Source organism: Rattus norvegicus, chromosome 1 (assembly GCF_036323735.1).
Source record: "Rattus norvegicus strain BN/NHsdMcwi chromosome 1, GRCr8, whole genome shotgun sequence".
NCBI lineage: Eukaryota > Metazoa > Chordata > Mammalia > Rodentia > Muridae > Rattus > Rattus norvegicus.
The window spans coordinates 173,258,139-173,271,417 of NC_086019.1; the positions used below are offsets into that span (position 1 = coordinate 173,258,139).

At 46.6% G+C, this 13,279-nt stretch overlaps 1 protein-coding gene across 4 annotated transcripts in view; it reads right to left on the bottom strand.

Annotated features, from left to right (window-relative positions):
* Positions 1-6,723: 6,723 nt before the first annotated feature.
* Scube2 (signal peptide, CUB domain and EGF like domain containing 2) overlaps positions 6,724-13,279 on the bottom strand; it is a 76,462-nt gene continuing 69,906 nt past the window's right edge. For 3 of the 4 annotated variants that reach the window (XM_063271300.1, XM_006230005.5, XM_006230006.5), the window contains 2 exons: positions 10,644-10,723; positions 6,724-9,401 (listed from right to left, as the gene is read on the bottom strand). In XM_063271300.1, coding sequence (XP_063127370.1) covers positions 9,249-9,401; positions 10,644-10,723 — 233 coding nt within the window. In that variant the 3' untranslated portion in view covers positions 6,724-9,248. The remainder of the gene's footprint in view (positions 9,402-10,643; positions 10,724-13,279) is intronic. The other variant, NM_001427604.1, reaches the window with a different exon arrangement.

The window sequence follows — 13,279 nt, forward strand, 5'->3', positions numbered from 1 at the left end:
GCGGATGCACACAGAGGTGTGTCTAATAGATGAACAGAGCTGTACCACTATTACCCCCAAATCCGTTCCTGATCACCCCATATTATCCCAAACTCTCCAGTCTGACACACCTATAATCTTCTTCCTGTCTCCATGGGTTGGTCTACTCTGGACATTGCACACACCTGGAACCACTCAACGGTTGGTGTTTGTGACTGGCCTCTTTTAATTAGTACAATGTTTCCATAGTTCCTACATTTTATGTGTAGTTTCTCTGTGTGTGTCTCTCCCTGTATGTCTGACTCTATCTCTGTCTCTGCCTCCGTGCGTGCGTGTGTGAGTGTGTGTGTGTGTGTGTGTGTGTGTGTGTGTGTGTGTGTGTGTATACCTGTGTAGAGGTATACGGAGAGCAGAAGTTGATACCGGGTGTCTTTTTTTATTACTCTCTCATTGAACCCAGGGCTTGCTGATTCCCTAGACTAGCTGGCCAACAAACCCCTGGAATCCTCCTGTCTCTACCCTCTGGCTGTGGGACCACAAGCTCAGCTCCCAGCTTCCATGCCTAGCTTTTTATATGGGAGTTGGGGATCCAAACTCAAGTTCCCACCTTGCTGACCTAAGAAACTTGCTGAGAAGTAAAACTGGGCTAGCAATCTAGGAATGTCAGAGGGCATCTTGGGAATCTCGAGAGAGCAAGCATAGCAAAAGTTAAGCCTTGGAGAAAGAACATTTCTCAGTCACCAACAAAAAGGACAGATTCTCAAAAAAGCACACTAGGAATACAGGAGGACTGCTGTTGGGCAAGTGGTTCTTCTTGAGTTGTCCTAGTTCTTCAGTGGGAGTCCTAAAAATTTATTGGCTTCCTATTCTCATACCCACATTAGTCAAAACTCCAGTGGACATGTGAGGAGCAGCTGCTCAAAGCTGCCCTCCTCCTCCTCAAGTCACCTGGAACCAACATCCTGGCTAGTTCTTTGCCACCACCACTATCTTATGGCATTGTCCTCAATTTTGTGCCCTGTTCAGGCATCAAACACACCAACTGTTCTGCTGTGACTAGGATAAATCGGTCATCACATGTACACATGGAGACAGCAGGCATGGCCAGAGTCGCCAGAGCTCTTCTTGTTAACCGTGCTCTTCTGTCATGTATGTTATGTCCATGTGACTAATCTGTGGCATCAGTCTCACTTTCTGCTCAGTAACTATTCTGGTTTTTAACTCCCAATTGGGTTACAAGGCAAAGTCAACATTGAAGCTCAGATTTGAGATGGGTTTGTATTTCTGCTTCAGGAATCCTGTAGGGAGTATTAGTCAGACTTTTAACTGCTGGGACCAACTTCCCAGGAAGGCAATTGTGTTAGTCCGGGTTCTCTAAGGAACAGAACTTGAAGAATCTCTCTCTCTCTCTCTCTCTCTCTCTCTCTCTCTCTCTCTCTCTCTGTGTGTGTGTGTGTGTGTGTGTGTGTGTGTGTATGTATGTATGTGTGTGTGCGTGTGTGCGTGCGTGCATGCGTACAGAGGGCAGATTTATTAGAATGGCTTAGGGGCTGTGGTTCAGCTAGTGTGATGATGGCAGTCTACCAATAGAGGGTTCAAGAATCCAGTAGTTGTTCAGTACACACCAGAATCCTGAAGAAGTGACCTCTAATGGTCTTGCTAGCAAGAGTGAACAGGAAAAGAGATCTTTCCTTCTTCCACTAGCAGAAGGTGTGCCCCAGATTAAAGGTGGATCTTCCCATATGAAAAACTCTGATAAAAGTGAGTCTTCCCACTTCAAATGATTTAATTAAGAAGAAATCCCTCACTCATAGATGTGCCCAGCCATTCGGGTTTTAGTTAATTCCAGATTTGGTAAAGCTGACAATCAGGAACAGTCATCACAGCAACTCAAAGGAGGGAGGAATCATTTTGCCCCTGGCTTTCAGAGGATGACGTCCATAGGTACTAGGCTCTGTGTCTCTGGACCCATTGTGAGACAGAGCACAGTGGGATGGGGATGTGAGGGGGAGGAAGAAAAAAAGGGGAGGAGGAAGAAGAGGAAGAAGAGGGGAAGAGGAGTGGGGAGAAGGCTGTTCGACTGGTGACAGACAGGATCAACAAGCAAGGGAAAGCCTGGAGAAACCTTCAGGGGCCCATTCCTTGGAGGACCCACTTCCTTCAAAGCTGTATTTCCTAAAACAGTGCACTAGTTGGAAAACAAGTACTCAGTACCTGGACTTGAGAGAATGTTTCCGATTTGAACCCTAGCATAGGGAAGAGACAGAAAACACCAGACTGGACCTCAGAATTACCTTTTCAGTCCTAGAAAATATTTTGGGATAAGAGAACAATCCAAGTTGGGGGTGTCATAGCTCATAGAACCACAAAAGCTGAAGCATTGGACAAGATTATAAATTGGGGCTGACTTCATTCTTTCAAATTTTAATAATGATTTAAATTTTATTTAAAGATTTATTTATTTATTGTATGCATGAGTACACTGTAGCTGTTTTCAGACACACCAGAAGAGGGCATTGGATCCCATTACAGATGGTTGTGAGCCACCATGTGGTTGCTGGGAATTGAACTCAGGACCTCTGGAAGAGCAGTCAGTGCCCTTAACCACTAAGCCATCTCTCCAGCCTGATGATTTAAAATTTTCAAATCATGCATCGTGCCTCTGTATGGGTCTATGCACTCGTGTGTGGGTGCCTCTAGAAACTGGAGGAGAATATCAGAGCCTCTGGGGCGAGCAGACACACAAGGGAGTTGAGAATTTAACTCTGGTCCTATGCAAGAGCAAGAAGTCTTCTTAACCATAGACCCATCTTTGTAGCCTCCTTTCAATTCCTTTTCCTCACTAACTCAGTAATATATATCCAGCTTCCCCTAATGCCTGCACCATAAAAGGGAATGAGTAGTGATGGTGTCCGTGGGGTTTGATAGTATTGTTGATAGCTTGAAATCACCCAACTCTTTTTTTTTTTTTTTTTTGGTTCTTTTTTTTCGGAGCTGGGGACCGAACCCAGGGCCTTGCGCTTCCTAGGTAAGCGCTCTACCACTGAGCTAAATCCCCAACCCCAAAATCACCCAACTCTTAAGTCAGGCAGAATAAGATTCTAAACCAACATGCTCTGAGGTCTATATCAGTTCAGCATGTGTCCCATGTGTCCAGTCATTTATCAAAGATCAACCATGACCCTCAGAGTCCTGTTTGGTTAGCACTTTATTTTGAATTTCAGGCTAATAGCTAGCATGGGCAACTGAAACACTGGTCAACTCTTTTCCAACCACTAGGTGGCACCAGTTCTGAGTCTTGCTTGCTTACCCGGTGAGGTTAAACTGGTGTGTCCACACAATGCTCAGTTCTTGCTGGGAGATTAAAGGAACTTGCCAGGGCCAGTGCTGCCGGGCTCGGTTTGTGGGTCCAGTGCCTTGATGAGCCTGTGTTCGAGACTCCAGTGATTAGCTTATGAAATAGCTAATAATGAAAATAGCGCTGTAAGCACACTGCCCGTCGCTAACACTTAGCACCACTTGCCTTTCTATGCACTTTTGCTTTTCTCCACTGGACTCTCAGCTCACCAAGGACAGACATTTATCTTGTTGAGTAGGCCCTCAGTAAATATACACTGCATAAATTCATGAGTAGGTGAATGTATGACCAAGAAGTATTAGTAACTAAGGACTGTGCTTGCAGTTCCCTGGTGAACTAAAAACCAAGCGGTTACCGGGCTGTTGTCAGTATATGTGGCAGATGGGCTTACTTTGTTTTAAGTCAGCTAGAATGACTTGCCTGTAAATTGAGGTGGTTTCATTTTCTAAATCTATTTTGCTCCTACTGTGGTGTTGGGGAGATCCTTGATAGATACTGTGCCTATTATTGTCTTCAGGGTCTTGTTCTGTAGCCTTGCCTGGGCTGGTGGTTGCCTAGGCTGGCCTTGGAATGACTGCTACCTTTACTTCCTGAGTGCCGGGATTATATGTGTGAGCCCCCATGTCTAGCTTATTTGTGTCTCTGTGACTATGTTCACTGCCTTTAATCCTTGCTGGGCCACCAGCCAGTCCCCTGCAGAATACCCAGAGGATGGAGACGGGATACTAGGAGCTCACATACCCCTGGAATAGGAGATGGTCACAGAAAGGGGGACTAATGGTGGCATCTAGTTTCCTCTGGCCTCTTCCAGGAAGAAAGCTCATGGGGACAGCTCATGGCCACCTATCGGGTAACCATGGGTAAGAAAGCGCCCACTACTTAATGAGGAACTATTTAGCCTTAGTTGATCCAGTTGCCTCTCAGATGCTCTGAGAGGTGAAGAGACATGGGTGAAGCTCTCAGGACCTTCTGGGGCAGGAAACAGATGCAGATAGTCCTACATAGTGGTATATCTTCTATGCTGACAATATCATAGCTAGGCCTGCTGGGTACATGCCTGACCAGCTAAAGCAGTGTGCAGCAGGTCACAGTCCTGCAAAGTACTACCCAAGGGCAAGTGAACCTTCTTCCCCTCTTGCATTCCGCCTTTGCTTTTCTCAAGTTCCCACAAGCCATGTGAGAATCATCTGCAAACTTAAATCCAGCAAACGCCTATAGGCACTGCACTCAGCGGCTCAGAGGATGATTCAGAGGAAGCAATTTCCCCAAGGGATGGTAATCATCTGTTGGTGTGAAAAGGCAGGCTCTCATTACCATTGCAAGGGGAGACGATGCTGCTGCTGCTTCCCTGCAGTATGTGGTTGCAGAACAATATCCACAGCTGGAAGGTGGAACTCACAGACTCACAGACTCCCAGGCCTGCTCCGAACTCACCCACAGAACCAGCTCTAATGACAGGAAGGTGGACACTCAGCTTTGGAATCCTACCCCCTCCCACCCAGATGAGTGGCAACAGCCTCCTATACCCTGTTTCTGTGCCTGCCTCCTTAAAGGCATCCACATAGGAGTCCTTGGTACCTTTTGAAAACATAATGAGTGTTGGGGATGGAGATGAGGGCCTGGGAAGGCTGGTAGGTGGGTAAAGTACGTGCTGTATAAGCAAGAGGACTGGAGTTCCAGCTCCAGAACTCTCAGGTAAAAAGCGAAGCTGGGTGTGGCGAAGGGAGCTTGTAATCCCATTGCCAGGCAGGTAGACACGGGAGATCCCAAGGCTCCCTGGCTACTCTTCCACACGTGGTGAGCTTCAAGCTGGTGAGAGCCCTGGTCATAACAAACAAGGTGGTCAGGTTGTCCTCTGACCTAAATATATATGTGAGTGGAACATGCATGAAGGCAGGCAGGCAGGCAGGCAGGCAGGCATGTGTTTGAGTGTGTGTGTGTGTGTGTGTGTGTGTGTGTGTGTGTGTGCCACATGCACACATACACACATATACACACACCACAAATATACATGCATAGGTACACACACTCACACAGACACATAAATATACATGCACACACACAAATATACATGCACACACACACAAATATACATGCACATGCATACACATGCACGCACATCCACAGACACACATGCAGAAAACCCACCCCATTCCTCTGCTTAAGTCCATCACAGACTTTGAAGCATATTATAGTTAATCCCAAACCTCTCCCGAATTCCACAACCAATGGAGTCTGGCCCATCTGTGGTTCTCTGGCCTGATGATTTCTTTCTGAGCAGACTTTCATGTTCACAGGACTGTCTGTGCCTACATCTCTGTCTTTGGGGTGCCTCCCTCTGGAATGTTCTCCCCTGGCCCTGCTCCCACAGGCTGGTTCCTTATCACATAGTTTTCAGTTGAGAGATCACGTGCTCGAATAGGCTCTCCCCAAACCTAAAGTAGCCACAGAGCCAGTGTTACGTTAGTCAGTTTTGGTTTATAGCGTAACACCACTAGCCAATTCAAGCTCACTACCTCTTCCTTCTGAAATATGAGCTCTGTGTTGGATAGGAGCTATCTTATTACTGAGGTCTCTGGTTTATCTCTAGGGACTAAAATAGTACCTGGCACAGATTGGATATGCAATGCGAGTTGACTTAGCAGGTAGCCGACTGACTGACTAGCTAGGTAGCCTCCCAACAGGACCACAGAATCTCCCAGGGCAGCTGATATGTCTCGAGCAGAAGCTTAGGACTTCAGAAGCTCATCCTTCTACCAGGAGCACAGTGTGCAATCTGCTCCATGAGACTCCAAAGCCACTGGTTCTATTCAGCCTCCTGCCAATCCCCCATGTATACCTGCCCCAAACCTTCTGGGAAGGCAATACAGTACAGTTACCTGGCCCAGCCTTCTGTCCCCCTTTTCAGTCATTAACAGGTGAAATCTGAATTTCTACCTTATGGTCAAACTTGGAAATGTAGGACGAATTATAGCATATCAAATTCCAAGTGTTCATCTTAATGATTTTATAAAAGATTTATTTTCTAGCCAGGTGTGCTGGTGTAATACTTTTAATCTCAGCACTCAGGAGGCAGGAGCAGATGAGAGTTCAAAGCCAACCTGATCTATATAGGCAGTTCAAGGCAGCCAGGGATACATAATGAGACCCTGCCTCAAAAAAAAAAAAAAAAAAAAGATTAGCGGCTGGAGAGCTGGCAAACAGTTAAAAGCACAGACTGCTCTTCCAGAGGACCTGGGTTTGATTCCTAGAACCCACATGCATATTGGCTTGAAGTTTGTCATCTGTAACTCCCAGTGACTCCAACACCCTCTTCTTTGGGCCAGGCATCTATCTATGCGGTGTACAGACACACATGCAAATAAAATACTCATACACATAAACTCTTAAACATTAAAAACAAAGCTTTATTACTTTTAAATTGCATAGGGTGTGTGTGTGTGTGTGTGTGTGTGTGTGTGTGTGTGTATGTGTGTGTGTGTGTCTGGGGAGATGTGCACCACATGCATGCAATGCCCAAAGAGGCCAGAAGAGGGAGACAGACTACCAGGACATTACCTAATGTGGATGCTAGGAACTGAACCTAGGCCCTTCGCAAGAGTACTAAGTGCTCATAACTGATAACCATCTCTCCAGTTTCTTCATGATTTTTGTTTGTTTGTTTGTTTTTTTCAAGATATGGTTTCTCTATGTAACAGTCCTGGCTGTCCTGGAACTTGCTATGTAAACTAGGCTAGCCTCAAACTCACAGAGATCCTCCTGCTTCTGACTCCCCAGTGCAAGGATTAAAGGCTTGTGCCACCACACCTGGACCTTAATGGCTTTTTAAAAAAAAAACTGAATATGGCTTAAAAAATACTCTTGAAATAAGGTCTCTTGTAGCCCAGACTGGCCTCAAACTCCCCATGTAGCTGAGGGTGACCTCAAATTCCTGATCCTCCAGCTTGTACTTCCTGAGGGCTGAGATTACAAGTGTCACTGTGCTTAACAAGACATTCAAATTCTTAAAGAGAAATTTCATTCAAATAAAAACGAAATGTTTCATTAAGGCTTTAAAAAATGTCAGCATCTCCATTCGTGCCTGGTGGCACACACCTTTAATCCCAGTACTTGGGAGGCAAAGGTAGGTGGAACTCTGTGAGTCTGAGGCCAGCCAGAGCTACATAGTAAGACCCTATCTATCTCTAAAGAAAATGTTAAAGTCAATGTCGTGATAGATTAAAAATGAAATTGGGGTTTGGGGGTTTAGCTCAGTGGTAGAGCGCTTGCCTAGCAAGCACAAGGCCCTGGGTTCGGTCCCCAGCTCCGAAAAAAAGAAAAAAAAAAATGAAATTGAGGTGGAAAAGCAAGTCTTTGACAAAATACTCTGTTTTCTTTTAAAAATGCTTGTTAAACATTTTTTAGTACTTTGGTACACAGAATTATGTGCTATAACTGCCACAGAGGGAACAGAACCCATGGCTGTGTGTAGTCAGTTCATCCATCACAGCGAGGGCAGCTTGATTGACAGGACTCTTTGGGGGCAGTGGACCTGGGGGCCAAGCCCAAGGCCTTGCACATCCTTAGCAAGTGCCCTACCACTACGCTACGTCTCTGGCCCAACAATATTTTTCTCATCCACTGTAATGAGATCTTAGCAGGGAGGTGGGGGAAGGGTGTGAAAATGTTTAAAAGCTCGATAATATTGAAAAGTAGAGTCCATGGGGGAGGGGATCAGGATTTGGATCCACTGTACAGACCAAAGTGATTCCACTGTGTGGCCTGTGAGCCTGCATGCGGCCACGTGGTCAGAATGACAGTGATGCCACTACATCACGCCCCGCGTGATGCCACTTCGTCTCAGATTCAGTTTCCCTCTGAGAAAATGGAAAAGAAAGGTACCTGCACCCGTCACTACTACCCCTGAGGGGTGGCCCTGCCCATACTGACCCTGGACTGGTGAAGTCTCCCTTCCATGAAGGAGGACAGCTGTGATCCATCGAGATCACATTCAAGAACTCACCAAGCCCAGCACAGTGCTCGAGCGACTGGAGACAAAGGAGATGCTATGGCAAGCAGCCCTCTGCATTTGGTGTGGTGTGGTGTGGTATGCGGTGTGTGTGTGTGTGTGTGTGTGTGTGTGTGTGTGTGTGTGTGTGGTGTGTGTGTGTGTGGTGTGTGTGGTGTGTGGTGTGTGTGTGTGTGTGAGTGTGTGTGTGTGTGTGGTGTGTGTGTGTGTGTGTGGTGTGGTGTGTGTGTGGTGTGGTATGTGTGTGTGTGTGTGTGTGTGTGTGTGTGTGTGTGTGTGTGTGTACACGTGTGCATGTGCATGTGCGTGCTATTCATGCCTCCAGGGGGGCCTTTTTATTTCTAATTCTTTCTGGTCTTTAAAAAAAAAATCACTGCTTAGGACCCACTCGGTTAGGATTAAACTGGCATTGCAGAGGCTGCAGAAGCCCGGGAGGACCTGAGTCTTCCCCTGACTCAGAAGGCCCGGGAGTCTCCTGGAGTGCTTGTCCTCCCCTCCTGCTTGCCTCTTTGGCCTGGTCACTCTGATGAGTACAGATGCTCCCTGGGAGAGGACCGGCCAGGAGGAAATGGAGATGCAGCTAGAGTGGCCTCCTTTCCACTACAGACAGTTGAAGGAGTGAGAACCCAAGGGGAGGCCAGTCCAGCCAGCCCTCAGGACATCCAGGGCATGCGCCCACACAGTGCTGCTCAAGATGTATGCAGTCCACATCTGAAATACTGGGAGAGAAAACCCAAGTTCAGTTTACCAAGATATCTGTGCTGTCTATAAAAACTGAACTCTGACCAGTCACTGATACTGGGCGTGGCAATGATCCGATGGCAGGCCGGCGTGTGGAGGGGAGACGGCTGCAGCCCACTGAGCCCACAGTAGGACCCTGTTCAGGGTGGTATGTGGGAAGAGTCATTTGTAAGGCCTCAGAAACCTTGACACTTTGGAACGTAGCAATCGGATGAAAGATCTTGGAAACATCTCCCGGGACTCCTGGGCTGTGTACTTGAAATAGTTCTGGGGATGTGCCAGGACATCAAACAGAGCCTTGATCAGTTTCTTATCCTGAAGAGAACAGAATTTTTGTTACCAGGCCAGAACATTCAAACCTTCTGACATTTTGCCAATGGAATCATAATGACTCACATCGATGGGAGGTTCACTAGCTAGAAATCACTTGGTGAAAATTGTTTCCTCTGATTGTTATCTTCTTTCCAGTTTTAATTTTTCTTAATTGCTAATAATAAGCACACATTGCACCATGAAAGAGGAGTTGATATATAAAAACTGGGTTTTTTCTCACCCAGATGAGATACAACATAGAGATTCGGGAAATGGTTTGGGATTAGTGGTGTGCCCAGTATTTACTATCGATCAGGTGCGAGTCTCTGAAGTGTGGTAAGCCTTGAGCCGGAAGCACGAACTAGGAACGAAAGGTCTTTCACTATTAAAAGTGAACATAGAAACGCTATATGCCCCTGGCTTGTATTTCTTTTCTTTGTTAATTTACATTGGTGTTGTGTTCTGCCTCCGTGTGTCTGTCTGAGGGGGTCACATCCCCGGGAACTGAGCTGTACACAGTTGTGAGTTGCCATGTGGGTGCTGGGATTTTGAACCTGGGTCCTTTGGAAGAGCAGTCAGTGTTCCTAACTGCCCAGCCGTCTTTCCAGCTCCCCTGGCTTGGATTTCTAAGCAATCACCCTACACACACACACACACACACACACGTGCATGCATGAGCCCCATGCATCTGTGTTTGCCTGCATTAGACCAGTACAAGATCAAGCCAAAGTTCCAGGATGTGTGGGTAAAAGGCTCACGACGCCTCACCCTTAACTGAGAAGCTCTTGGCAGTCGATGGCTGCTGGAGGAGAGAGAGTGAGTTTTCTTCAGAGACATGGCCCACGCTCCTGTGGCTGGCCCTACAGCTATGTACGTACACTAATCATAGATACTATGACTGAACTAATTAAACTCAGTGGGTTATTAGGAAGAGAGAGAGAGAGAGGGAGAGAGAGAGAGAGAGAGAGAGAGAGAGAGAGAGAGAGAGAGAGAGAGAGAGAGAGATTATGGAGACCTGGTTCAGGGTCTGGCACGAGTTAGAGGAGAGGGTAGAAAAGATCAAAATTATATAATATATATCCCTAAAGTTTATATACATAAAATACTAAAGACAGAAACCTGATATTTAACAAAATCAAGTAACGGTAAGGATGGAGCTGACCTCGCTCCCTATAGAGTCAGTGTCTGGAAGCCGTATGTGGGGAGCTCGTGGCTAACTTCCTGTGTGCTGAGGCAGGAGCTCACCTTCAGTATTTCCTGGTGGTTCTCAGACGCATAGAGCCTGCCATCTCGGACTATGTCTTCAATGAGCTCCTGGTAGTCTTCTGTTGGAATAAAGGACATACTTTACTTCTCACTGTTTATTCCAAACTCAAGCTTCTATCTCTTGTAAGCTCTGAGAAGTCTCCCTTGGGTGGCTGCTCTGAGAGAACTTTCCATTCTGACGCAGTCAACACCTCCACCCAGCTGGCATCTCCCTGCCCACCCCGCCTCCTCAGAGGAACCTTCTGTGCTTCTAGTCAGACCCATCCTCTACCTCCTACACCAGACGCATCTTCCCTCGCCAAATCAAGGACACTTATGCCAGTAATTCTGTATTTTTTTCCTACACAGAAATCTTTCTACTGGTTCCCATCAGCATGAAAACAAGCGGCTCTTAAGAATGCCTTGTTTAACTTCCATATTTCTTTCCAGGTTCCATTTCGTGCCTCTCTTGCCTTTTGTAGCAAACGCCTTCCAGAGAAACTTCAACACTCACTGTCTCCAGCTAGACTTTTCTTCTCCTAATCCAACTGCTGTCGGTTTTGTCCCAAGCATTTCTCCAAAACTGCAAGTTGAGATCAGCAATGCCCTTCATGGCCTGTGTCCTGGTGTCAAATGCTGGTCCTCGATTCCCTTTATGCATTAGTAGCATTTGACCTAGCTTGTCACCCTCTTCCTCCTCCACCTCTCTCTCTCTCTCTCTCTCTCTCTCTCTCTCTCTCTCTCTCTCTCTCTCCAGTTCCTCTCTGATCTTCCAGCACACTCTACACTTTGGTTCCCCACTATCTCACTGACTGCTCCCTGAGGACTTCTTGCTTTCCTCCTGTCCTTCGCCTTTTCCTGTAGTAGGGGCTTGGGGGCTCCTGCTTGGTGATCTGCTCTTACCTTCGCTCCCTCCCCTGGGGGCTCATCCAGGTTTTTCTTTCCCTCTCTACCAATGCCTTCCATGCCTCCACTATCTCTCTGTCCTCAAAGTGTCTAAGGTGACGAAGCTTACCACCAAGAAAGATTCTTCTCTCTTTAGCTGGAATAGGGTTAGGGATAGAGAACTCTGCTGTCTGAGAAAAAGAATGTGCTTTTTCACGTTGACCATTTCTGTGCTCCTGGCATACACATTATGTGCAGTGCATGCAGTATTCCTTTTCCAAATGTAATCTCACCCCACTTTGAAGTCTAGCCTACTTCCCATAGTCATAACTCAAGCAAGCATATGCAGAGCACAGCCCTCTCCAAAGCCCAGACACATCAGAAACCGCCTTTCTAAATGCATCCCGTGTGCTGAGGGGCCACGTGAGTTCTGAGAGCACTTGAGGAGGCAGCTGGAAGTGTTCCCAAGAAGTTTCTTCAGTCCAGAGCCGGTGAAGGAACATCACTGCACAATGAATATTTCATACACACACTGTATCATTGCGACTACTGACATGGCACTTTTGTCTTCATTCTCTGATTTTAATGAATATATAAGGTATACATTCAAGGCCAGCGTGGGCCACATGGTAACTTTGTGAGCTACAGGACCTTGTCCTAAAACAAACACCACCATCGACAACAACAAAGCCCAAATAAACAAAGTGTGGAGTTAAAGTTTTCTTTCTTTCTTTCTTTTTTATTTTTCTCTCTTTTTTTCTTTTTTAAAATGGGGTTTAATGTAGCCCAGGCTGGACTTGAAGTTGCTATGCAACCAAAGCTGGCCTTGAATGCCTGATCACCCTACCTCCTCCACCCCTAAGCGCTGGGTTACAAATGTATGCCACCGTACCCTGCTTATGTTAGTTTGAGGTTTGCACCTTTGCTGAGTGTCTGGCTTCTTTCTGTCAGGTGAATCTACTCTTAGGAAAGGAGGCTGCTGTGCAAACTTTTGTCACAGAAAGCTGTACTGTGCTTTGCCATTAGACCATATGCTTCCAGGATGCTGTCTTTTAAAATTCACTCCCTGTTTCTAAGAGCGCCTGTGCCTCCTGCCTTCCTTCTGCGTTTCAAAACAGAGCCGTTTATAGGTAAGAACTCACGCTCTGAAGTCTCTACACTTGGGTCACCCCAGTTCTGCAGCTTTGCTATGTCATGCCCTCAGCTCAGTTATTTAAATCTCTAAGGCTGAGTGGCCTCATCTGTAACATCAGAAAGTGACCCGGTCTGCTTCATGGGGTGACCATGAGGAATGTGGCTCATAAAAGGCACCTTGATGCATACCTGGTGCTCAGGAATGCCCCATGACTGTCACAGGACTCTTGCACTTTTCCAGCGTGAGACTCAGCTGCAACCCCCACCCCACCCACCCGCACCAGCTTGTGCTCTTCCTGATAGGATTGCAAGTGCCAGCTTCCCCGGCTTATACAACGCTGGGAGTAGGGCATTGGCTTCACGCATGTTACACCAACATTCTACCAAACGGGCTGCACCTCCAGCCCTTGTTTTCATTTTTTTTTCAATAAAAAAGGAACATTTAATATGTCACCAAGGCAGAATGACAACAGCATTCCAAAGTGTGACATATGAAAATGTCTCAATGATGTGATAACATTTGCCCAAGCCTCAGAGTCCATTTTTTTCCTTCACGACTCCAGACAGGAGAGCTTACTGGACACTTGCTTCCAGGAAGAAACTAGACTCAATGTCTC